The 26964-nt window shown below is 40.3% G+C and overlaps 1 protein-coding gene across 1 annotated transcript in view; it reads right to left on the bottom strand.

The window, feature by feature from the left end:
* Nucleotides 1-26964, bottom strand: part of grm2a (glutamate receptor, metabotropic 2a) — a 58156-nt gene that overhangs the window by 22150 nt on the left and 9042 nt on the right. The window contains exon 2 of the mRNA XM_036152061.1: nucleotides 16121-16873. Coding sequence (XP_036007954.1) covers nucleotides 16121-16648 — 528 coding nt within the window. The 5' untranslated portion in view covers nucleotides 16649-16873. The remainder of the gene's footprint in view (nucleotides 1-16120; nucleotides 16874-26964) is intronic.

The raw sequence follows: 26964 nt of genomic DNA on the forward strand, positions 1-26964 counted from the left end.
CAGCACTTGAATTAAAGCACGGTTTAACGTTGTTAAAGCCCTTTAGATGAATTTTTCCAGCTGCAGACTCTAACAGCTAAAAATTTTACACGATGGTGAATCTGACAACAAAAAAAATGTCAGCCTACATTTGAAAGGTTTGTCCTAAATGTCATCATTTCAACAACAGAAATTGGTTTATAATTTGTGGCATTTTTGTTTCACTTTTGATGTTATGGATGAAAAGGAATTACATTCTGACACCTAAAAGGAGAGCGTGAAACGCTGAATGCTCTAATACTGGATTAAATTAAACCCTGTAAAAAAAACAGGAATAAGACAATGTTCTGATAATGTTGAGGTGTTTTCATCAAATAGGCTTCATTAATTGTTTTAAACTAAAGTCAAGAAAGTATATAATGTTTCACAGTTATTAGACAAAACTTGTTTAAATCCTGCATTTTAGTTAAAGCATGAGTCTAAAAGCCGGATAAGATTGAGCAGTTTCTCAGGAGTCAGAGTGTCCCCCGTGTGTCAGTGGTTTCCTGTCAGTGTGTCCATTAACAGAGAAAGGTATTGTGTGGAAAAGTGCAGAGCTGTGGCTGCGTTCTTATGTGCTTTATAGCACAAACCCCTGGGAAAGAAAGTTCATGTTTGTCTCATTTAACACTGCTCAGTGCGACTTGACTTATGCTGTCAGTGCTGAAGCTGAAAAACAGGCGGTACTGAACGAAACTGCTGGGCAACGGGAAGAGGATGAGGAGGCAGTTTGAAAAAACTGAGATTTTGCTCTTAACATTTTCAAATTTATTGAAATTGTTCCAAAATGACATTTGATCTGAAGTAAAATTTGAGTACTTATTGATGTGTGTTCATTGAAAGATGGATCATGACGTTGTAAAGGTGCGAGATTTGTTAAGTGAACGCACAGATACCATATCCATTATTGAACGAGAGGTGGGAGGTTGTTGGAAAGCAGGTTAAGTTAAGAACTTAAGTGTGACCTAAGGTATAGTTGAAGGAAACAGGTTACCAGAAATGGGAAAAGCGGAAATTTCTACAGGTGCTATTGTGTTTTTAGAACGTTTTCTTTTTACCACCTAAAGCAACTGTGTGCAAAAACAATTAACTTTCCGTGGATTTATACAGATTTGAAAGGAGGCGTTTACAACAATGTGTGCAACCATTTTTTACTCTTTGACATGAAATCTGAGTAAACTTTACCTGCTTTAGATCAGTTAGGATTACCAAAAACAATTAATTGTAAGATGCCGTAATCATGGGACAGGAACCTTTTCAGATCATTTTGTGTAAACAAATGTAGAAATGTATGTGCATTTGTTAGAGTTGCATTTTAAAATGGATTATGTGCATGGATATGTGAGATAATAGCTGAAAATTGCTCATTCCTTCAGACTGAACTGGTGCAGTCAGATCTGTGGGTCGACTTGCTCACACAACATTTCAGCTCTGCTCACAAATTTTTAGAGTGAAGGCCTCTCCAAACCATTGACTGTTTTTTCCATAAGCCACTTTTGTGATTAATTAGGCACTACGCTTAGGATCATTGTTCATCTAGAAGATCCATTTTCAGCCAAGCTTCTTGGCTGATGTCTTGAGATGTAGTTTCAATATTTCCACATAATGTTTTTTTTTTTCTCAAGTTTCTTTCAAGGTCTCTTTCCTGAAACATTATGTTGGCTGGATATTCCCATAGCGTTTATACCTGCATGTAGTTGCTTAAACAAATTAACGTGGCAGGTTCCAGCATGTAGGAAATTGTTCCTATAGACACTTCTTTTCCTGATGTCTCCCTAATATTACACTGGGGAAATAGTGAATTTTAGTTGTTGCCTTAAAATACAATTAATGATGTACCGCCATTTATTTCAAGTGTTGTGAATTACCTTATCAGATGGGCTTTGGTCCAGCTTTTAGCAAATAGAAAGTTAATAATCCTAATTTGCCACAACATGAAAAAGTGTAGTGTGATTTTATGTCAGACAGTGAGACAAAAATTGTATCTTTCTTTTTACACAGTCTAAATACCAGTTATTAGGTGTAAAGAAGGAGAGCTTCAGTTTAGTGAAGGGTTTACAACATACGGCTGATTACCCAGTACAAATGTGTTTATATTTTAACAAAAGCTGGTTTGTTTTTTGTTTTTACACAGTCAAACAAAAAGTTAAGTAAGAAGCGTTTGTTCAGTAATGAGATCATCTTCTTAAAATTTGTGAGAGATATTTGTACTGCATGAACTCTGCAGCTCATCTGACTCTGAGTAACCTTAAGAGTAAAACATTTCTCAGAAATGTTTTACTCCACTATACGGATGTTAAGACCATTTCAATCTGAAAAACTCAGAGAGAGAGAAAAGGCAATTAGAAGAATTTATTGATGCAATACTTTAAACTTTGGCGCACAGACTTTAGCAGGAACCATAAACGCTGATTTATACTTTAATGTACATAAGCAGACGTGTGAGAGCAGGGATATTTTCCCCCAGGCCTGAAACTGGTGGTGGAGTTGAGATAGATGAAGTTGGTTAATCCATAGAGGCTGGTTTGCAAGGTGATTTGCTTGACAAACAAAGTTTGCATGAACTGTCCATGATGAGCAAGCATGAAGCGACTGTGGAGAGGAAAAACTCCCCTTTGGGAAGAAACCTCTGGCAGAACCAGCCTCAACATGGCGGTCTTCTGCCGGACCGTTTTAAGGAGTGACAGGGCAGAGTCATGAGAGTCCAGGAGGAATTACACTCTGGTAGGGATGAGGTTGAGGGAGCATCGAGGAAAAGCCAGATGGAGCTTGCTAAGATGGTGGAGAAGGGGATGGAGGTGGGTTGAAATGGTCGTCTGAATCGAAAATCCGAAATAGTACGGCTATTCTTGCGCTTGCTGGAAAGCAGGCTGAGAGATGATTTGAAGTTGCTTTTAAGATGAACGCTGGATGCTGATTGGGCTTGGTGGAGGTGCGGCCCGAAGCAGATTGGCTGCGTCGGAGGCGGACCAGCCTCCGATTGGATGGAAGTAAGCAAAGAGTTTCTTCAGTTGATTTTCCACTTTTAGCTTCATTTCAACTGGACTGTATGCACAACAATATCTCAGTGGTTCAGATTATTGCTATTTTGTAGAGTCTGAAAATATCTAATTATATTGTATCTGTAACTTTGGTTTTCTGTAACTTTTTCAGATTTTTGTAAGGTAGACAGTTGGGATTTTTCAAAAATAAATCTTTTTCTTTCATGTGTAGGCATGTGAAACAGATTAATATGTTTCCTTGCATACCCACTTTTACTGTTCGGAGAGTGTTTAGGGTAAATTGGAAGTGGTTATTTTCAGGGATCATTTAGCCAGTACTCTGATTCAAGTTTCACATACAGGTAAAATCCCATCATTTTGGTTTGATCTGAGCCATTCTATTGTAACTCCGGCCTCATGATTAAGGTTGCTGTCTTCCTTTAAGGTACACCTTTACCCCAGTTGCAAGTCTTTTGCGGACCCTAACAGGTTTGCTTCTAGGATATCCTGGTAACGAGCTCCATCAATCAGACCATCAGTTCGTCCATCCTCCTTGCCCTTGTGGAAGAGAAGCTGTCCACGCAGCATGATGCTCCCACAGCCATGTTTCATGTTGAGCAAAGGATGATTAAGGGGGTGTATAGAGGTAGTCCTCCTCCACACAGCCTGCACATAGGCTAAAATCTTGAACCATAGCCTCATCTGACCAGAGCTTGATTTTCTCCATGCTTGCTGCATCCCCTAAATGGCTTCTAGTATAGGTTAAACAGGACTTCTTATAGCAATTTTCCAACAAATTTAAGTACATTTCTCTTAGTTTAATTTATTTATATCAAATGGTTTTGTACAAACTAAGAAGCCACTTTGATCTACAAACACTTTAAGCCACTTATTCAAAAGAATAAATAATAATAATAATAGCAAAGCCCTGTTTTGTTAAGCATCGTAAGAAAAAAACTGTTACGGGATTATATTTGCTATTCATAACAATCTTAACTAACTGATGGGCTTGTAAAAACAGAAGCATAAAATACGTTCTTCTATTGAAGATCCATTGAAAAGAGCCCGACTAAAGACATGAAACAGAAATAAAAATACCCTAAGACAAACATCAGAATTATTAGCGGTGTGCATAAAATACTCAAAGCCAGTATTAGATTAAAAAAATTATTCATCCGTGACGCTTTAATTTTTCAGTGCATGCACGTCTGCATGAGCAATTTTATGTGTTTTTTATTAAATAGAGCTCTAATCTCCTTATAAAAGAAGCCACGTTCAAAAGGCTGTAAAGCGCAGTGACAGGCATGACACTGATGCTTATAGGGGAACCTTTAGATCTTTACACGATTTATATGTAGAGCCAAGGCTCTAACACAAGCCAAAACTCATCAATGGCAAGCTGCAGACGGAGTCTATGATGTGATAGTGGTCGGTATGCAACCAAACTGTTGGACAGGAAAATACAGATTCCTCCCAAATCTTCCATCTGATAGAATTATTTTGCCAAATATTATGATGTAGCTTTACCCCGAAAATCTTCAGCTAACTGGCCATTGCGGCACAAAGATTTTCTTCTGAGTAATCTCTGATTTGAAGACTTCAAAGGAGTAGGAGATAAGATGGAGGAGGAAGGCAGAAGCTCGAGGAGTGATCCGCATGACGTGTGAGAGTGGAAGCCCGAAAAAAGTGGAGATGTTACCTGCAGAAAGTCAGGGTTGGCATTAAATATGTTTCTGTTTTCTGCCTCTGTGTTCATTATTTGCACTTGGTGCTAAGGCCTCTGGACAAAAGCTGCAAGTTATTATTGAAGTTGGGAGAGTGTTAATCTATTTACTTACACTTATCAAATTTTTATTAACCAAATTTTTATGAATTTGCATGCTTCTTCAGTTGGCTTTTTTATTTGTCTTCATTTTGTCTTGTTTTTTTGTTTTCTTTTTACTTTTTAATATGAGTATGCTACTCATCATGTAATATAAGAAGATATTAGCTATCATTTCACAGTGGTAGAAGCAGGGAAATTTCTGCTGTGGCATCCAATGGTAAACTGGAAATAATTTAGTTCTGGAGAATTTACAGACCATGCTTACTTTTGAAACATACCTCTGACCATCGTTGCAATCTGACCCCCTTAAAAAATGTCAGAAACCAAGGTCTTTCAGCAGAAGACACGCTTCATCCACCGGCTCGCTTTCTTTCCATAGTGCATCCTGGTGGTGTGTCTTCCTTATGCAAGCAATGCCCAACGAATCAACCATCCAAATGATTTGAAAGAAAATGGGATTCAACAGACCAGGACACCGTCCTCTGTTGCCCCCTGAGCTGACTGTAATGCTCAAGTGGATAATCTTGGTGGAGGACAGTCAGTCAAAAGCCCCGACCGCTCTGAAGAGAAGGAGCTCCAGATGAAAATAATTATGATATTGAAACAATCTCGTGTAAAAAAGATTTTGCCATATTTTTATCAGCTGGAGTACTTCCAGTCCCTTTGAGGCGTTACCTAAAGAAAACGTCCTGCAGACATCCAGGCAGTTTCTGACTAAATTTGCAGAAATAATTATTTTATTGCAAAAGCACATTGTTGTTTAATATTTAGTTTTTTTCTTATAATTTCCTGTTGTTTCATATTACATTAATACATTTCTTACTGTCTTAAAAATGTAATGGCTGAATGAATTGTTAAAAATGAATAGCTGAACATGAATTCAAAAGTTTTAAAAGTTTTGGTGCTTTGATTTTAAATGTTTATTATAGAGGTGTGATCCCACGCGATAAATAAACAGCAGTCAATCAAGAGATTGAGATGCGTAGCTACTACACCAATCTGTGTGTTGTCGAAGCATTGTGAGTAGTAAAAGGGGGGTAAATGGGCGGTTGAATATTAAGTACTTAGCCGCTAAGTGTGATAAGTTATAGCATTTGACTGCTGTCATTTCAGAAGAGTTGCTATAAAAAAAGGGAAATAAGTGAACAGGAACAGTGATGGGGATCATCCTTTCTTTGTCACCCATGGTCACCTCCAAGGAAACATGAGTCGTCATCATTCTTGTGCATCAAAAATGCTTCACGGGAAAGGACATTGTTGCATCATCTTGGAGAGAATTTTAGAAGATGTCAAGACAGCGTTGTGTCCTAGAGCCCCCTGCGGAGGAAGAGTCAGCTTGGTGATGGGGTTGCCAGCGGTGCAGTGCAGGCAGGTGTGAGTGTTCATGAATGCACAGTGAGACAGAGATTTCCAGATGCTGGCCCGGTGTCAAGATCTAAACAACAATGAAATGAAAGACGTCTCTGTGTTTGCGGGAATCTTAAAACATTTAGTCCCAACTCTACATTCGTCTACAGCCAGAGTAAAAAAAATAAAATATTCAGCTCTCAGAGAACACTGACTGCAAGTTTGCAGCTTGTGGTCAGTTAAAAATATTTCATGTCTGCTGAACATTGCAAGGGGAGAACAAAAGATGAGAAAGCAACCTGTTGCCCTGCTTGCTTTTAGAAAAGGGGGGCAAGCACTCTGTAAAAAAAAAAAAAAAACTGTGCTCGCTGCACAATGTAGCCGGGGCATATTGAGGACAGCATGATGCAGTCAGCTGCATTGCTGAAGGCAACGGCTTGTGCAGGAGGAGAGAACCCAGAACCCCCCCCCCCCCCCCCCCCCCCCCCACCACCACCACCACCTTGTCCAGGACAAGAAACAAAAACCCACTTTTTATTATGTGAAGGGAAAAATAAAGAGAGAGCAAGCTGTTTGCACCTATTAGGTTTGAAGGGTGTTGTGCTGACACAGCAATGGTCCAATCTGCTTTGTGAACGAGACCTGAGACGTGGATGGAAATAAGAGGCTGAAAGAGGAGCAAAAGTGATCCTGTGCTTCTTGCAGAGCAAAAGGGTCTTAATCATTGTTATCTGAATGTGGAACCTCTACTGACTTGTTGGACAGGAGCTAGTTTATGTAACCTCTGCTTTCAAGTTGGTCGCAGCAGCGAGGATATATATGCAATCTACAAAAGAATCAGCGGACACCTGTTTCTTTTAGCCAAGTTCATCAGAACCACTCCAAGTTATAATTAAATATATTGTCATATATTCTGATTTATGCTGCAGTGAGTACACAGAAAAGAATAGTTCATGTTTAGATGATGATTTCAGACTCAGTGTGGTGTGTGGCTTTGGCGACATTTAGGTACTAGTTTTAGATTTAAGATCTCAACATTACCTTAAAGTAAGGTAAAAGAACCAGGATGTTATGTCCTTGGTGACAAGAGTTAGTCCGTTTGTAGTTCTGTTTTTTGTTTGCTTGTTTTTTACATTCCATTTCAAACATTGGTGTATTGGGCTGAATTAAACTTATATTTCTTCTTTAACAGTGAGTGTGTTTGCTTTTTTGCTTGTCAGTGGTACAATGGCTTAAAATAATTTACTTTTATTGAAGTTGCCAGTGGAACATAAACAGAAACGTCAATATGTCAAACTAAAAGTAAAAATAAAAAATTTTTCACTAATGGTGGGATGATTAGGCGCCAAAGAAGGAATAAGACAGAGACAGCGAGATACAGCAGCGTCAGAGTGCCCTGATCCAGGAAATATCAGCCCTACTTTGTGGGATGGTCCTGATTATTTCTACATGAAAAGCCCATCTGCTCTTCCCAGAAGAGTGTATCGGTGTGCATCTCCAGCAATAACGCTGTATTCCCAAAGCAGCGGTCCTTAGCTCCACTCAGTGTCACACGTGTAAGGCCCAGCGCAGCTCTGTGAAACGCTGACATATGCATTCATCAGCAGTGAACATGCACGCACATAATATTCACACATGCTGTTAACATTATATTCTGTAGTTGGATCAATTCTTTTATTCTTTTCTTTTTTTTGTCTACGGTTTTGCCATAGTGATTAAAGACGGTTTGTTAGCTACAATAACAAATCGGGGGGGGGGGGGGGGGGGGAATAAAAAACAGATGACTTTAAGGGAACTAAAGCACACTAATTGTTCAGATGTCATTTAATATATTTGAGGTAAAACATGTATATTATATGTATGAGTTATGAAACGTTCCAAGTTGTTTTTACTCTAATTATTTAATGAAGTGTGTATATTTTTGATTGATGCTAGCTAAATCATGGAGATTTATACTGAAATCTTCGTGCTTCTTTTAACGTGTGGTTAAATTAGTTCAGCGGGGAGGAAATAACACTCATTTTTCTGCAATATGACAGACAAGAGCACGCCGTGGAAGATTGCAAGAGGAACTGAAAAGGTCATCAGAATCTCACCACTCTCTGTCCAGGATCTGTTTCAGAGCCGCTGCATGATCAGGGCTCTGAAAATGATCAGAGACTCTTCGCTCCCTCTTCATTCATTTAATTATTTTTCACACAGATCTTTTGAAGATCCCCCAAAAAAAATGTTCTCTCGGTTTGCTGTTTATCATCAAAATTTAATCCCAACTTGATGTGATGTAATGCAATTTGTCAATTTCTGCTACAATTGTTTCTCAGCTTCAGGAGTCATGGTTGCATGGCCGCATACTAATTCAGTGATTCCCTCCATCACAGGCACGCAGCTCGATAGTGAAGGAATATCTGGCGGATCGTTTTCAGGTGCACCTGACTGAACTTTGCTGTGGGATTTTATCCTTGAAATTCACACAGCGTTCGCAGAGTTTGTGTGATGGACATGATACGTATTTCAACAGCTCGTATTATTGGATTCTGCCCAGCTACTGAATAATCCAATCACTGTCAATTATTCACCATCTCAGAGCACATTATTAAGTTTTACCCATGAATGATGCATTTTCACGAAACCATTTATCATTCCAGCGCTTCACGGTGCAGATCTATGTGTTTCTATGTTTGAAACTCTGTATGAATCATGAGCGCTCTCATATAGCAGAGGGAGGCCTTTCTGAAGGGAAGACTGTTCTATAGGCAGAGTTGCGTGAGATGGATTTAAATTAGATAGCGGAAAACTGATAAATACAAAATATTATATCACTGACACATTTTCATCTGCCTTGATGGATGGATGGATGTTTTTTTCTTCAAATCTCAAGCGAATTGTTCGTATCTGGCCTCACGTCTAGTTAATCCATTAAAATTGTGACATTATTTCACATTAATTCAACTTGATGACTTTGCCCCCGAGTCTTTGTATGTGTTGCGCCGAAAGATTTCCATCTTTGCAGACGGCTTTCAGAGTTTCCTGCCTGAGATTGGTTTCTTCTGTGAACATTTGGGTGCTTGGCATTCCAGTGGTGTTGTCCTCATGTGCCCTGCTGATTATGATACTTTGCCTGGCGATGCTCTCCAACCAGTGAAGCATATTTAGCACCGTCTGCTGTCTGGGTAACACAAGTGTAGTGCCTTTCATGTTTTAATCAACAGCGAACATCCGAGGCGAGACTCTCCTGGGCTGTAACTGGAGGATACAATACGGCTCGGATTGATCCACACGTTTAGGGCAACGCACGGCAACAAAGCTAATACACTAGGAAACAGCTGTCCCCGTTGAAGATCAATGACCGCATTTTATGACATTTTATACTTCTCTGCAAGAAGAAAAGCTGTTGCTGACTTTCCACATCCATATAGAGTAATTTAGTCCCCCTGTTTGTAAAAAGGATACATTTTTAAACCATGTTTTTGGTCTATAAGGCACCGAACATCCTTGGGCAAAGTTATATTTGTTTGTTTGTGGCGGATGAACCATCTAGACTTGTCAGTTCATCAGAGAGCTGCTTACATAATGTTCCCATGATTAGGAAGAAACACGGCAGAATTTAAGGTGAGTTTCACTACAGGGTGTAATTTTTCCTGGAAATGGGGTCATTTTCTAAACCCCCTTTTTAGCCCAATTTTTTTACACCACAGGAATCATGCAGCCAAATCAGATTACCAGCTAGAAACCTTTGTTTAACTTATTTATTTATTCATTGCTGCTTTGTCTTCAGTTCTTCTGCTTGAACAGTCTTATTATTGTTTTATGTATCAGACCAGTATGTTGTTTTATATATGGGCAGGTAGCAAATCTGTTTCTACTCAGAGATGATACATTTGATGACTTTGTTTCACTGACCCGTGACCTGCTCTGGTAGGAAGTCAGTGACTTTTGGATGTATTCTGAACCAAGGGTTGGCTTGTGTTGGGAGGATGCTTAATATTGTTTTCCCTGATTTAATTTTTAAGATAAGATAAGATAAGATAAGATAAGATAAGATAAGATAAGATAAGATAAGATAAGATAGGCTTTATTGATCTCACATTGGAGAAATTCACATGTCACATCGGCTCAGTAATCAGTAATCATAGGAAGAAGGAGTCAAGTAGGACGAGGTGCATCAAATATACACAGTGTGTCCTCATTATACCATGGATAAAAAGGAGTAGGTAAGAAAAAGAAAAAAAGAAAAATACGAAAAGAAATAAGGCAGAGGATGTCTTCTGTACATTCACTGTGGCTTATACGCGTGTGTATTGACATATATTCGGGTGTGGTAGCAGCAGAAGTTACTTCTTTCAGGATTATTGCATAGTGTATTAAATAGAATTGCACATTAGTTATTGCATGTTGGTTATTACAGTTGCAGTTATAGTTATGCTTTCCAGCATCCTCTTACAGTCGTCTCCCAGTTTAAAGTCACTGACTGTTCATACTTTCTATAAATTTTATGAGAGTCATAGGGGTTTACGTTTGCATACACAACATTGAAATACAGCCATTAATGTCGAGAATCACAGTTTTACAGTGCTTACATTCAAATACAAAAATCAAATGAACTACACTTAATGGAAACATTTAGGCCAAATTAATTAAATAAAGTGTGGACACCCATCTTCAGCGTCTGTGGTAATTATTTTAGGGATTTCAACCAATAATTTTTAAATTTTTTACAGTATTTATGTTCTAAGCTGTGAATTAGAGCTAGCACAGCATTATCATTAAACTATTTTAACTGTGACGGAAGCAGACACTGCAGCACCTGCTATTATTTTACTACAAAAACCCTTTTCATAGCTTTTTTTCCCCCTATTTTTACTCTTTCTTTTCCCTGCCACTGAAGGCTATGTCCTTTTTGGTGATATTGTTTAGCCTAATTCTCTTCCAGCTGGATGTTGGAAGTTTGGATGTACACTGTGCATTGCACATCAGGAAGGTCATATTAAAAGTCCAGTTTGACTGACCTCTCTGACTAGGGAGGGCTCAAGACCAATTTAAAAAGAATTACTTATTTGATGGTATAAGTAACTGCTACATGGTAAAAGACACGTTATCGTTACTGCAACCATTTTTATATACAAAAGGGTGTATATATATATATATATATATATATATATATATATATATATATATATATATATATATATATATATATATATATATATGTATTGCTCTTGGGGGTCCCCTAATGTCCCCAGAGCCTTGAGCAGTTGCTTGGTTTGATTTTGACTTGGCCCGGTCATATGGCGCAGGGTATGCAAAAACTACAATCTATTATTTTTGTAACCCTGACAAGTCAGAATGACGAATACATTAAATAAATGTTAAATTGAATATATAGTTTATGAAATTTAAAGGATAAAAAACAATCTAGATAAAGGATGGTCGTGTCATAGTAGATAAATGCCTGTTTCCCTCCAGGAAAACAAAACAAAGCTATCTCATTTATCTGAAATCCACAAATGCTTGCATTAAATTCTGCTAACTGTTCCCTAAATATGGCAGAACTTTGCAAGCATTTACTGTAATCGTGACAACACAGCAAGGCAGTACAGTACGGCCATGAGTGTACAGACAGAGGGCTCCCAGCGAAGTGATGTAAGAGGAGGATTCAGAGCAATAGTGAAAGGATTCCTGGTGAAAGGCGCAGCTCGGAAATAAAGGAGTTGATAAACGAGGTGTAATTTTAGCCAAACCCCGCATCTGGGACCCCTTAGAGACTGCCCTTGTCTTGTGGTAATTTATGGATGTGCTATTAAGAGCCTGAGGTCTGCCTGAGCTTCGCTCTGCATCTTCCCCATCAGTAGGAGTAAACCACAGGACGCAGCTCTCTTTCTCACCATGAATAACTCTCTCTGCTGTGAGAAAGTTCAGTCATGGGCTGCTGCTGCTCTTACTCCCTGCCTTGGCTGGCTGCTGAGCGTTTCATCATTGCAGCATAAATATGCTCATTGCGAATAACCTGTGACCGCATAATCATTTTGCCCATTCGTAAGATTTTAAAGATTTGCTGCGTAAGTCGTGCCCTTTGAAAATAAGATGAGATGTATCTTTTTAGACATTTTATTGCCCAGTTGATGATATTATTACACAAAGATATGCATTTGGGGCAAGGGAACGTGTGGCATTTCTGGGCTGCCGCTGGATACGATCCTCCACATAATCTTTTTTGTCCTTTCTAACTGCCTGGTTTTTGTATAATCTATAGCCTGTCAGACCTTTTGGTGAACTGGCCCCGCTGTGTGAAAGGTTACAAAGTCTGCCCCTCGGTGACAACAGCAGGTGGTTAATACAGATGGGTGTTTTTTCACCCCAAAGGGAAGGCAGTAACGGGGAACGTAGCTCGCTCAAAACGCCCCTCGCCCATCCTGGAAACCCAGGACACGCGAGGCCGAACGCGGCAAGCTGACAGGTGGCGAGAACGCCGAGTGCCGTCTCTAAATCTGTCACAATGTCGAGTTGTGTTGCTGTGCTGCTGGTGTTGTGAGGTGACAATCACAGATACGAGGGCGGATCTGGCTCCAGGCCCGGCCGTGCCGGCGCTACACGGGCACAGATTGAGTTAAAGCACGGAGGCGAAGTTCTGTGACGCTCTCGCAGGCTAGGCCCCGTCTCGCCCATCTGTGGCTGCAGCGGGGCTGTCTGGTGGCTTGGCAGAGGTGTGCAGGCACACACACAGAGGACGTGGAGCGATCGCACCGACAGCTCATGTTTCACAGAAACACGGAGACAGTGACGGGCAGACGTAAGCGGAGAGGGAGAGGGAGAGGGAGAGGGAGTGAGTCACGTGGCCCCGTATGGCATCAAAGTGTTTGACGAGCAAAGCCTGAATCTCATAAACAGTTAGAGGGAAGTCTGCGGTGCCATCTGGACCGCTAGCGTGTACTTGTAGAAACATTTATGTGACTCAAGTGTTTAGCCCCTGAACATTCTCCTCATGGTTTCTCCTAACAACGGGTCATGGGGAAAAAAACTGTGGGATGACCTCGCGGGTGACATGCTTACTACATTCAGCCCTTTTGATTTATGTATGAACGCCCAAAGCGCCGAAAGAAAGTAAAGCAAGTTTACCATTCAGAGCCAACCCAAGGTTTTATGAAGCCCTAAGAATAAATTAATTTGGGGGGTTCAGCTCCAGTTAAGTCCACCGCTCACTACGGGGCCACTGACCTTTCTGGTATATTACCCAGTTTTGGCGATCTAGCGAGATGCATGACTGCCCTCCGTAACGGCCGGGCCCGGAACGTGATTAAAAAACCATGAAATCAGACCAAAACAGCATTAATATTAGATAGCTTCCTAGTAGTTCTTTTGTTTAACAGCCATTCTTGAAATATGTGAACTGTGCGCACAACTACCGAGTGTGTGCACGGCAGAGGAAAATAAAAAGCAAGGCTTTCCAGTAACAAACCTACAACCAGTGGTTGTCAGTTATTAGACATCGACACCAAGTCAAAGCTATCGTCTGGAAGTGAAGGAAGTTTGTTAAATCTTCAGATCTTTTCTAGTTAAAGATGTGCCTGCATATATGTTTGCATGTCTTGGCACTGTAATGTATATCACATAGATTTGTGTGGCTGTTAATTGAAAATAAGCTTGCTAGTGGCCTTTAACGGTACGGTTAAATAGGCAAATATTTACGCTAACGTGATTGTATTTGTGTAAAATTGAGCTTTAACCTCGATTGACTTAATTTTCAGGATTATGGCCCTATATTTTTCATCTTTTTTGGCTTCAAAACAACATTTTAGATCATGTTTGACAGCAGTCAATAAATAAAACATCACCATGTTTGACATTTGCCAGCAAATCCATATTTTTGGCAGAAATAGAGGGCCCTAAAATCAAGTTTCACTTAGGGCCCCATGGAGGCTCCGGTGTCTTTGGGGAATATTTAAAATATATACAATCAGGGCATTTTAGGATTTTGTTTAAATCAGCTAATATGCTGTTAATGTGATGGGTGAAACTTCACAATCAGGCTCTCAGATGAATTTAATTTCTGTATAACCTTCATTTAAGATCAATGCATAATATGTTGGCAAATTTAAAATAAATTTTTGCTAATGTGCAATCAATGGTTTTGAAGTTTTATTTTATGACTTATTCTGTAGGTAACCTTAGCAATTCCTGTTCTGTTGTCACCACAGCACAATCTCACACAAATCCAACCTTTGATTTAAGTGGATACATCATGCTGTTATGACTTATTGATGCACCTAAAAACTGAAAGAAATGCAACTTTCTTTTTTTGGTAAATTACACTTTACTTTTATAAGCTGAGTGTCTAAGTACCTTTAATTATTGAGTCATTGCATTCAGGAGTCTAGACGTGGTGAACAGGTTAGTAAACTTGAAACAAGTTTCAGAATGAGGAAGAAAGGGGATCTGAGTAACTTTCTAATGGTTGTCCGTGCCAGGCATTCCAGTCTGAGTATTTCAGAAACTGCTCATCTACTGGGATTTTCACACACAACCATCTCTCTGGTTTATAGAGGGTGGTTCAAAAAATAAAGACAATACACCGTGGGAAGCAGCTTGGTGACAAAAATGCCTTGTTTAATCTCAGGGGTCGGAGGAAAATAGCCAGATTGTTTAGGGATGACACATTACAACCATTTCTGAATGTGCAACATGTTGGACGCTGAAGCAGATGTGCCGCAGCAGCAGAAGACCACACCGGGTGTCTCTCCTGTCTGCTGAGAGCTTAAAAGCAAGGCTACAATTTGCAGAACTTCCCCAAAACCAGACTATAACAGATTGGAACAAAAAGTTGTCTGGTCTGATTAGGATCAATTTAGGCTGCAACGTTCAGACGGTAGGACCAGAATGTGGCGTAAACGCTCTGAACGCATGGATTAATCTAGTCTTGTGTCAGGGGTTTAGGCTGCTGCTGCTGGTGCAATAGCATGGGGGGATGATAATATCAAAATATCTGACACCTTGTTGAATCTATGCAAGTTAATGTTAGAATGGCTTTTGTTTTAACCATCCAGCTACCCTGAATCTTGGCTGAAACACATACTGGAGCTTCTCTGGAAGCCTGCCGGCTACTCACCACGGGAAGCAGACCTCCACAGGCAGGGTTACATCATTATCTAAGGTCTATAAGTGATCTGAATCCAATTATATTTCTAGGAGGACCGAAGTATGTTCCTTTCTTTAAAGGAGCGCATATCTGGAACAGGAGGCAGCTGCAGCTGAAGTGAGGCGAACCGTACTTTTGAAGCGAGCGAGGAAGACTTTGTCCTTCGGGCTGGCTGAGTCAGGATGATGATGACTCTGCCTTAATGATTTAGAGCGCGCATATTTGTGGATATTTACAAATCTCATTTTCCAAGGGACACACTGTCTCCTCTTCACAATGACTTGGAACTGCGCTGATGTGGAAGCTACATCACAGCCAAGGATCGGGAGTGCCAATTAGCAGAAATCTCCTTGTATCAGCCTGAGCGAGCCAAAAAAGGAGCTGAGAGTAATCGGCCTGTCGCTAGTCATCCCGTCAGGCAGTCCCACGTGCAACATCTGTAGCATGTCTGCCTCCGACGGGGCCGTTGCCAAAGTGTGAATTTCAGGGGAAGAGAACGAGAGCCTCTAAATTAGATCATCCAGGCACATTTGTGTTCAGGTAAACAGATCCTCTGGTGGAACCGATACTCATTAAGTCTCAGGGTTAACGTCTTGCAAAGGGTAATTGCGAGTGATATTTAACTCTGAGCGGGAAGTTATGATTTATCACACTCATAGGCGAATCCCCTTTTCTGTCTTTTCTCTCCTGCCCAAATTAGCTGCAAGCTCAGCAACCCAACAAAATGACTGCAGCATCGTCTGATAATGGCACACACCGAAACCCTTTTTCAGCTATATAGAGTAAAAAAATATATATATATTCTTTACGTATGCCTACCTGGATGGAGACGTCACTGTACGAGCCTCCTATGACCCCAGAGATAGCCAGAGGGACTTCATCGTGAATGGCGTAGGAGCCGTCGGGGCACGTGTACTCGCTGTCGTCCACTTTAGTGAGGGAGGCCCTGACGAACTCCAGAGACTGCTCCAAAGCGTACGTGTCCTTGGAGCAGGTGTCCAGTATGTGGGCCCCGAGCCTGATCCCAGGAAGGATCCGCTCATCCCTGTTGATTTCATCCAAGGCCAGCAGCATGGCCTCCAGTCTCTGGATCCCTCTCTGCGAATTGATCTTGCCGCAGTCTTCCACCCCTTCACCCTTCTGATGCACAGGAAACAGGCCGCCGATCATCAGATCTCCATCCAGGGTGATCTCCTTCTTGGAGTCTGTGTTGTAAGCCACCACGGGCAGACCCTGTGCGGCTCGGGTGAAGAGGGACGCGCAGAAGCAGAGCAGGCTAAGATGGGACAGCCACAGGGGTCGGGGCACGGGCCGCACCCCCCACACGGGGGATTTCCCCGATGACATATCCCTGGACAAAACAATGACACCGTCCTGCCTGTGGAGTCAGCTCAGTGGCTGGCCAGAGCTGATGATGGCGCTAGTGGGGGGGGGAAAAAAAACAAATCTCAAAGGCGCAGCAGCCCCGGGAAATCTCAAAGAACTGGTGTTTTTATTCTGACAGAGGCCATGTACAGCATCAGCGCCATCCCCTTCGTCCGTCTCTTCTTCTGAGCGTTTGTAGATTACAGCCTGCAGATCAAACAGAGAGAAAGTCAGTCAGAGCTTTGGAGCTGAAGTACAATGATCCCTTTGTCTCACAGACCCTGTGTCTTCCAGAGTCAGACTCATTGAATGGAGACATTTTACAACATCTGCATGAGTAAATATGCATTTATGTGGCTTAGGAGTCTGGATGTGACAGGAGGAAAAGGCGACAGATTTCTTTCGGTAACTAACACTGTTTTGCTGCAGTCTTGATTATTGGAAACAATTAACAACTTAATGGAAGAAAGCGACATAAAGCAGCACATCATTTTGAAGTGAAATGAAATAAGACAAATGGTTCTTGTAATAAAGATAAAACGTGCGTTGCTTCTGCCAGAAGTCACCTTATTAGTAAACCAACGCCCACTTGTGTGCAATTTCATCTCGGTATGAATCCAACCGTTCTGTGAATAGCTCAGAGGTTTTATTAGAGAAAATCGGTGAACAAAAAGCATCACGAAGGCCAAGGAGCGCAGCAGATAGGTCAGGGTTAAAGTTGTGGAGACGTTTAAAGCAGCGTTAAGTTATAAAGCAAGTGAACATCTCACACAGCAATGATCAATCTGTTTTCTGGAAAGAGTGGCAAAAATGCAAACCAGTTGAAAAATGGAGGCTTGACAGGACAAGTATTAACCGTGCATTTCACTAATCAGGCATTTAATGAATAGTGGCAAAGAAAATCTATGGTTGAACGACAGACTTAAGGAGAACCCAAAATATTTACATCTGTTATTGCAACACAAATGAGCGCAACTCTTCAGATATTTATTTTAAAATTCTGAAAACTTCATAATTATGCATCACGCATCATTAAATCACAAAATGTGACAAATTTCAAGGGGTGCAAATGTTCTTGCGAGACAAAATGGTACTGTAAAGCGAATGAAATACTGTATTTTAAAGACATACCATATGCCAGTTGTCAACATGTTTTCGGGTAATAAGAGCTGACTGAAGCTTGTGGTCAAAGTTCACCGTTAGTTCACTGAAGAGAACACAAATTCTACGGATGGTTTTCTGGGCTCTCCCAGCAAAGCACCGTTAATCCCTTGCTGTAAAAGGCCCTGCTTGAAATAGCTGTGTCATTTTTTTTTTTTAATTGTTCTCTTCCTCTCGCTATGTTTCACTGTGTCTGGGACCTCATTTGGCTTTTCTTCTAAAGCAGATGATTGTACAGCTCTTTTATTATCACACGTTTAAAAGCGTTCCTGTTCTCCAAAAGTCTGCAGAGATAGCAAAACGTATCCTGGAGGAACATTTTGTCAAATCACATTAACGGTTCACTGTTCTCCAAAGAGCAAAATGCTTAGTGCAAAAGCAAGAAAAATAATTCTGTGCAGACAAAAGGGGAAAGAGTGTGGAAAACTACTCCATTAAAAAAATAATTTAATAAAAAAAAAAAATGTTTTGTGACAGAACAGATTGGATGCAATCAAAAGTGACACAGTTACATGATCTGCAACATTAAAGCAACATTTTATTGGAGGTTTAAATCCTTCTTCATGTTTGGCAGCACAGTGACTGTGTTCATAAAAAAACGAATAAATATTTATGCTTGATCTGCAAGGTCACAACATAGATTGAAGGGGAAAAAAAGGCACATCTGTGTATCCAAGCTGCTAAAAAAACAAACTGCATGCTACACTTTAATGGGTGATGTCTCTTTTCAGGGAGTAAAAATTATTACTTACAGACAGCATTACTGATGTTTGTTACACATGTTCACTATGAATGATGTGAATGTTTATGATTAACCGTTAAAGTAATTTGGTCAGATGAAGCGTAAATTGTAGTCCTTCTGGTTCTTCATTAGGCTCAGATGTGAACGTGGATCAGGCGTTTCAATGGACTAATGTCACAAACAATAACTCTTATATGTCCTGATCTGTGCAAGAAATCTAAATTGTATGTTACCAGTAATCACATAGGAAATGTTTAGACAGAACTATCTAAATTATCTGCTGTGTTACACAGTATTATAGAAGCTACCATGTTAATGACCAACCCTGACTTAAATTATACAAATGAGAGCAAATGAATTAGCTTTCGGTGGCACAGATTTGTAGATTAAATGAGCTAACTGCGTCAGAATAAACTCCAACTAAAATCACCAGGTCTTTACTTAGATCCCCAGAGGTTCCTATAAAACTAGAGGTAAGCAAAGCATTTTTAATTTTATTCTGTAGTTTTTTTTTTAAGTTAACCGTAGTCTCCAGGAACATCTAGATGATAATCCACCATTACCTATTTCCCTGGGATATAAATATAATGTGCCACAGCGGTCTATTTCCCCTACCCAAGCTTCACAATTGGAAAGATCAGAGAACATTCAAGTAAGAAAGATGACGTAGATCTTTGTAAGTCAGAAAATGGCTATAAGAAATTAGCTCCTCATCTCCACAAAACCCACATTTACCCTCCCCTACCTCGGTAAAATGGAAAGTAAGGGCGTGGCATATTGACAGTCACTAAAAGGGCATATAATCACTATGACAACCAGGTGTTGGATTTTGTTTTTCTTACCATCCAAAACATAAATATGTGAAATTAGTTAAACAAAAATGAGTATTCAACTGGAGTCTTGCGGTTTGGTCAGCGGAGGCTAAGATTTAAGTGTTTTCTAACAACAAACTCTAAAGTGGGTTTGGCATGAAACAAAAGATGATTATATGGAAAAGCAGCTGTGGGTCCATTTGTCCTCTACAGGACCTGTGAGCTTTGTTAGATTCCATGGCATTGCAGATTCTTTCAAATATCAGGCAATCATAAATCAATATCTGGTGGTCTTCAGTGGAAAATGTGTCAATATTGAGTCTTCTAACAGGATAATTATGCTAAAAAAAAAATTTGTCCTGTAGAAAACACCAAGTTTTGTCCTGTCGGTAAAAGAGGATTCTATACATTTTAACAGAAGAGGAAGAATTTTGTTCAGTCACGATAGATTTGTAAAACAACCAAAAAAAAAAAAAAACACTTGTTTCTATTCATGACGTTTTCTCCTACAGAAATAATTTACTTAGATTAAAGGTAGCCTGTTTCTAAATTGTTGATCATCAGTTTGTGGTGCCATAGTTAAAGATGATAACCAGGTTATACACATTAGTACCAAACATGGCCAATAACTGTGCAGGCCATCATCCCATAGTTTCCCCTAGTTTCTGGGATCTTTTTTCTGAAAATCTATAAGATTTACATCAAAAGTCACATTTATAAGCTCAATTCTTAAATAATGTCCTTTCTTTTTACCGATCTTTAAAAGTTTGAGTTCTTGCCTCTAGCTGCTTTCAGAGCATGTTTTAGTTATAAAATCAGCGATTGAGACACAGATGTGAAATATGAAGGCTACAGGTGAAAAGCAGCTATAAAAACAGTTTTGTATGGCAGTCGTGCATATGAAAGCTTTTCTGATGATGATGATGATGATGATGATGATGATGATGATGATGATGATGATGATGATGATGATGATGATGGGGGGGGGGGGGGACCTCCATTCATCTATATGTACGCTGATGCTGAGGGAGACATCCATTTGAGCCAGTCAGGACATGGCTTATGCATGTGCTCCCCAGTTAAAGAGGCATATGTGTGGTTTAACAAACCCCACCAGAAAGAAAGCGAGCATGCACACACACACACACACACACACACACACACACACACACACACACACACACACACACACACTGTGCACATAGTTTCAGTTGTAAATCCGACTTTTATGCCGCTAGTCCCCACAATTCTCAGAGGCTTAATTAGACAGAGAGTTTAGAAGTTTATCGGACTAAATTATCAAGCTGGAATGTTCTGTCTCATATCCTTTTTGTCTCAACAAGGCAAAGGGGGTTGACAAGCAGTAATTAACTGTATTGATGGGAGATTATGAAAACAGAGCAGACGATATAACTACGGCCGCATTTATCTCTCTCTCTCTGTTTAAAAATACAGACTCACCTATTCCAACAACATAAAACACTCAGCAGGAGTCAGACTGCAAAACACATTCTTTGGGATTTCTCTCTGTCTTTCTCTTGTCTCTCTCTCTCACCCCCCCCCCCCTTTTTTTTCCACTGTTGTTTCCATGGAAACGTGCCAGGAGGTAGAAGGGATGAAGGGAAAGTGGAAGACAGACCAGGACAAGTGGGCCAGCCTGATCATGCATGGTGCATGGTCTTGTGGGAGAACTGGGAACCCTGCACTGTGAGCTGACCAGAGCGAGCGGGCTCCAGCCAAGGCGTTTGCTTTTTAAAAAGCAGGCACACCTCAAGCAAGACAACACAAGCATCTAAACACCGACATGCTTGGATGTTGAACTGCAGTGTGATTTAACTTTTCCTTGTTCCTCAGCAGCTATATGAAAGATGACAGGGTGCTTAAGAAACAAACCATATGTTGTTTGCAAGAATGAAAGTGTTACATGGAGCATCTACTATTAGAAGACTGCTCGCTCAGCAGCTTTACCTCAAGGAAAAGTCCTCTGCAATGGTCTGCACGTACATACGGGGTTAAGTCACATCTATTTCTTGTAATTATAAATAAACACCTTCAAGAAACAAAAAAAAAAAAAACAGCATGGCTCTAAACCTAAAAGGACTTTAATTTGGCAGGAGTTTATTCTTGCTGTGGACCGGCATGCCAGGATACGAAACAGCGCCACACAAAAATCCTAACGAGGGAGCTAACAAAAATATATTTATTTTAAATAGAAAAAAAATCGTATTGGCACTAACACCTGTAAAGCAGCGAAGCCAGCGGTCTCCAGAGAGAACGGTGGCAAAAGGATTTCTGTCTGACACATTGTCAGCCTCCCTGCTCTCACCACAACCCTTCATCTTGCAGGTGGACTCCATTTCTCTATTGTCTTTATCCACTGTTCTTCTTTAAAGTGAAAGCTGTCAGACCCAAAAATCTAAAATCTAAATTTATGTACATATATAGTTTTACATGTTGAAATTTTTGGTAACACTTTGAGCAATAAACTGAAAATACAGAACCTTACAAACACATTGTTTGACATTTTCACCTCTCTTCAAAATATAATGCATTTTATTGACATTTTGTGAAATAGACCCCCCCAAAAAGTACAGGATAACTGTGAGAGGAAGGGACATGACACAAGCTTCTTTTAAAAATGTTTTACAGATAAAACTCAAAGTGGGGCATGCATGTGCATTCGGCCTCATTTACTCTGACACCCTTGAATAGAATCTAGTCCAAGCAGGTGCCTTCAGAGGTCTGCTAGTTATCAAATAGAGCACAGGTGTCTAACCTCATCCCTGTATAAACCCAGCTGTTCTGTGGAGGCTTGGTGGTTAGTGGACCAAGGAGATAACAAAGTTGTGGAGAGCTTGGTGTTGGGTTAGAATATAAGAGAATAACCTGATGTTTGAACATCTCAACCAATATGGAAAGAGTGTGGTACAACTCAGCATGAACTGTCGTCACTTCATGCTTGCTAGGTATGAGGGATTGCTGCAAAGCCATGGACAATTCAGACGACTCTCCCTGTGGCTCTACGCTTCTTCAGGAGGAGTAAATGCTGCGTGTCAAGACTTTGATGCAATCAACTGGTTCCCATATATAGGACATTTTCTGACCAATCTGTATAATCTGACCCAATCTGTATAATCTGATTGAATTTGACTTTGTAAAGTGCCTTGAGATGACATGTTTCATAAACTGGCGCTATATAAATAAAATTGAATTAACTTGAACTCTACAAATCTACATATATATATATACTGTAGCTGCTTACCTAATGTGAAATGTGATGGTCCAGGCAAAGACAGCAAAGACCATAGAAGCAACAAAGATGTCAACGGTAACTTTGGGGGTGCTACAGAGATAAAGGGCTCAGGTATCAGAAACAACTGGTAGTCGTGCACTCATACATATATCTGGTCTTTATGAAAGAGTGGCGTGAAGAAAGCTGTTGTTGACAGAAAGCTATAAGAAATTTCCATTTGCAGTTTGTTAGGACAAACACATGTGGGGTGTCACACGTGAAAGAACTGGACAGATAAGACCAAACAAGAACTTTTAGCAAACAAGGAAAATGTGAGGTGTGGTAAATAATTCACACTGCACAGTACCCTAAACTGGCCATCCCCAAAATGAAAAATGGTGGTGGTAGCATCATGCTGTGGGGAAGCTTTTCTCCAACAGTATGATGGAAGCTGGTCAGAGTTGATTTGAAGATAGATGCAAAAAAAATACAAATAAATAAATACTGGAGGAAAACCTATAAGATGCTTCAAAACACTGGGATGGAGGTTCACTTTCCAACTAATCAACAATGGATGAGAGCGACATTGTAATGTTTTAGATAAATAATCATTAGTGCTGTCAAACGATTAAAAATTTTAATCGCGATTAATCGCATAATGTCGATAGTTAACTCGAGATTAATCGCAAATTAATTGCATATTTTATCCTTTTATTTCTGAAAGTGTAATAGCCTGTTTGGGCATTTTAATATGCAATTTTGCAATAAATGACACTAATAAAATACATGCTTGTACAAAAAATATTTTTATTTTGTTATTTTTCAAGCACTTTTCAGAATTGGAATGAAAACATCCTGGTGCCAAATGTTAAACTCTGGACTATAATGGCTATATGACTAATCATGACGCCCTGATGTTTACACAGTGTGTAAACAAATGTGTAAATAAATACCTGTTTTCATGCCGATATTTTTTTTTTTTTGGCTCTTAAACAAAGATAGACATGGTATTCGGCAACATGTAATCTACTTTCAGCAGTTATCACCGGTTATTGCTCCGTAAACTGCAGAAAATACGTCCAGAGTTGTTCTGTCTGCCTTTACTACCGTCGGCTCCTATGGCGGAGGGATATTTCAGCTGGATACACTCAAATGTAGTGCAGGCAGGCCTCATAATAACCCCTATTTCGTCACCTATTTTAGAGCCCAAATAAGCGATTTCACTTTCAAAAACCTGCCCAAAAAAACCGCAACCCGTGACTCATGAAATTAAGAAGCGCTTTTAGAAAAAAGCCCAAAGTCGCATGTGTCTGAGGGTAAAAGAAACTTTGCGCTCATGCGCAGCGCGGGTCTGTTTTGCTACAGTTTTCTAGCACTCTTGAAACTACGGAAAGCGCCGAGGGTAAAAGAAACACAGTCCGGAGAGCACGGCGGGGGAAAAAACGTTATGGAACGGTGTGTGTGTTTTGACGCGCGATTAATGGCAACAAAAAAATTGTCGGCGTTAAAATGGGTTTACGTTAACGCCGTTAATAACGTGTTTAACTGACAGCACTAATAATCATGTTTTACAGTGGCCCAGACAAAGCTCAGGGTAAAATACAATTAAGAATCTGCAGTATGGGTTAAAGATCGACGTTCACAGTCACTATCCATAATTTACTAATTAAAATGGGCTCAAGTTTCAGTGTCCAAACGTGAAAAACTGGTAGGAACATAAACCCAAAGGCTTGCAACTCCGACTGCTTTGAAAGTTGGACCGACAAAGTACGGGCCCCGTCGAGGCTGAATACAAACGCAGATTTTATTGTCAAAAACAATCGCAAAGAATAGGTTTTCTTCCGTTAAACACACACACGCGCCACTTTTATCTTGATCTATCGCATAAAATCCACATACAATACAATGAAGCTTGTGGTTTTGACAAAATGTGGGGAGAAAAACATTTGCACCATATGCGCAGGTGCATCCCCATATATTAACTCTCTGAGGAAAAGTTGCTAAAAGAAATATTTAAATGTCTCTGCCCCGCGTTGTTCTTTTGTTCAGTAGCTGTTGAATATCATTGTTCCCTGCACACGTTTTCAGTCACTGCTATCACAGTCTGTGTGTACGCCGAAATCACAGCTGCTAACAGCAATATTTACACTTTAGATCACGAATCCCACCCAGGACGTGGCGCGCACGCTCAAACTTCAAAGAAAGACAATGCCTCCTATTCTTTCCTCTCTCCTCTTATCAAGCCATCTCCATTTCCCTTTTCACCAAATGGCCTTTTTAATTCAAGGCCTGCCAGCCTCTCACACACTTCAAAACTAGACTGTGTGAGGGAATTGGGAAGGTGTGGGGGGGCGAAGGGGGGGTAAAATTACAAGAAAAGATAGCAGATGTGAGAGCTTGGGGGTTGGGGTGCATCACATTGTGCGCAGCGGCAAAAGAGATATACGGGTAAGGATTGGGAAGGTATGCTGATTTTTTTATGACGCTCATTTTGCATTAGGAGTGGGAGTGCAGCATTAATATGGTAATGTCCCCCCAGGCGACGGAAAGTGTTGAAGAGTGGAGGTCATCCGTGTGTGTGTGCGTGCAGCTGTAAGCCTGGATGAGCAGGTAGGAGATCCCAGGTGAAATGAGTTTGAGCGTCGCTGAGAGGAAGCAAAAGGTAATGGAAGTCAGGCTTCCCTAAAATCACATTTCCAGCTGACAAAGAGAAGGGTCCGCGGTGGCGAGCCGGGGGAGGGGGGGCGCGCCAAAGACGAGCGTCTGCAACAGGAAGGAGAAAAGTACACACCCCATCCACGCACTTGTTGCCATGCACAAACAATACGTTATTCTCAGGTTGGAAGCACCTGTGGAGACTTGAACTTTGTAATAACCTGACTTTGAATATTTAAATTTGTTTTTTTTTTTCATCAGCATTTTTAGCCTAACCTAAATCTAAATCTGTGTTTGTAGCAAAAGAAAACACCCAAATGAGAGATCTTGTAAGCACGAGTTGAGAAATTTCCTCACAATTCCACCAAAGAGTTTTCACATCAATCAGCGGCTATTTCAAAAACCAGCCGACCAATAATGCATCATTCTGGCTAAAGCAGCTCTGGCCTCTCTGGACGTACACAACACCTGTGGGGGAGGGTCTTGTCTGGTGTTAGTCACCTGGCGGTCACTGCTTTAGGCTCCATGAGTTGATTCTGTACCAACACCACTTCCCTGTACATCGGATGGGGATCTGGAGAGTTTAGCAGGCAGGCCAGCAGCCTCTTTGATGCAGTGTTTTGAGCATTCGGTCCTGCTCTCCGGTGGTCCATGGGGGCTTCATGGTTTTGTGGGTGGTCTACTTTATCAAATATCACCTGCAGAAGTTCCAAGACCCCAGATTTCTAAGGAGAAAATACTCTAAAACTATTTTCATATTTAACCAAATGTCAGTTCCTTTGGCTCTTTTCTGTTAAACTTGTTTCTGATTTTATTGAAGTGTTTGCTATTATGTTCCCAAACAGCAAAGGTTCTCTTCACTTGGATGCTTGAGCTGAGATTTGGGAATACATGCAAGTCTCTGCTTCATATGGTTGCCACATCTCATCCAATTTAGCTGTTTTTACAGGAAAATAAAAAAAACACTGCCATGGCAGCGAAACACAGTGTTACTGTTAGGTTTCAACCAGAATAATGTTTGCTTTCATTTTTCTCTTCTGACCTGTAAAGGTAATTTCTGGTAATTTCAGGTTCTTAACACTTTCACAATCCCCCAGCTGTAAAGGACTGATGTTTTCAACTATTTAGAAACCACAAAGAACCATAGTATGAATGCTGTTAAAATAGCAATCTGAAGTTTATTGTAACCAACAGTATAAACAGCAAAAAAACAATGGATATTTTTCAGTTGTGTCTTTGTAACAGTGCTTCCTGGCCTTACATGGGTAGCAAGAAAAACTGTTACAGCAAAAGATGTTATTCAACTAAATTACATTCCTCATTTTTTTTATTTATGCTAAAGTTAATGATTTTCTAGGTTTCCTGATCACAGCTCGGTATTTTTTCTTCACACTACTTAATTTTTAAATGTGCAAACCCGCTTTCTCCCAACTCTCCCAATCAGTCGATAACCTCCTGAGCTTATCGACTGGCTTTCCGCATACTGTGTTTTTTTGAAGTTTGATCATCAAAGCTGCATGTTTAGGGGACAAAAAAGTGTAAGCAATTATGCACAGTTAAATATTTTTGCCACACCTGGTAAGCATGTGGAAAACTACCACCTAAATAAATGTTGTTGTTTTTTTATCATGGTCACATAATCACACACTTAACTTTTTTTTATCTAGTATTTGACTCCCTTTAAAAAGTCTTGCAT

This window comes from Fundulus heteroclitus, chromosome 20, assembly GCF_011125445.2.
Source record: "Fundulus heteroclitus isolate FHET01 chromosome 20, MU-UCD_Fhet_4.1, whole genome shotgun sequence".
Classification (NCBI taxonomy): Eukaryota; Metazoa; Chordata; class Actinopteri; order Cyprinodontiformes; family Fundulidae; genus Fundulus; species Fundulus heteroclitus.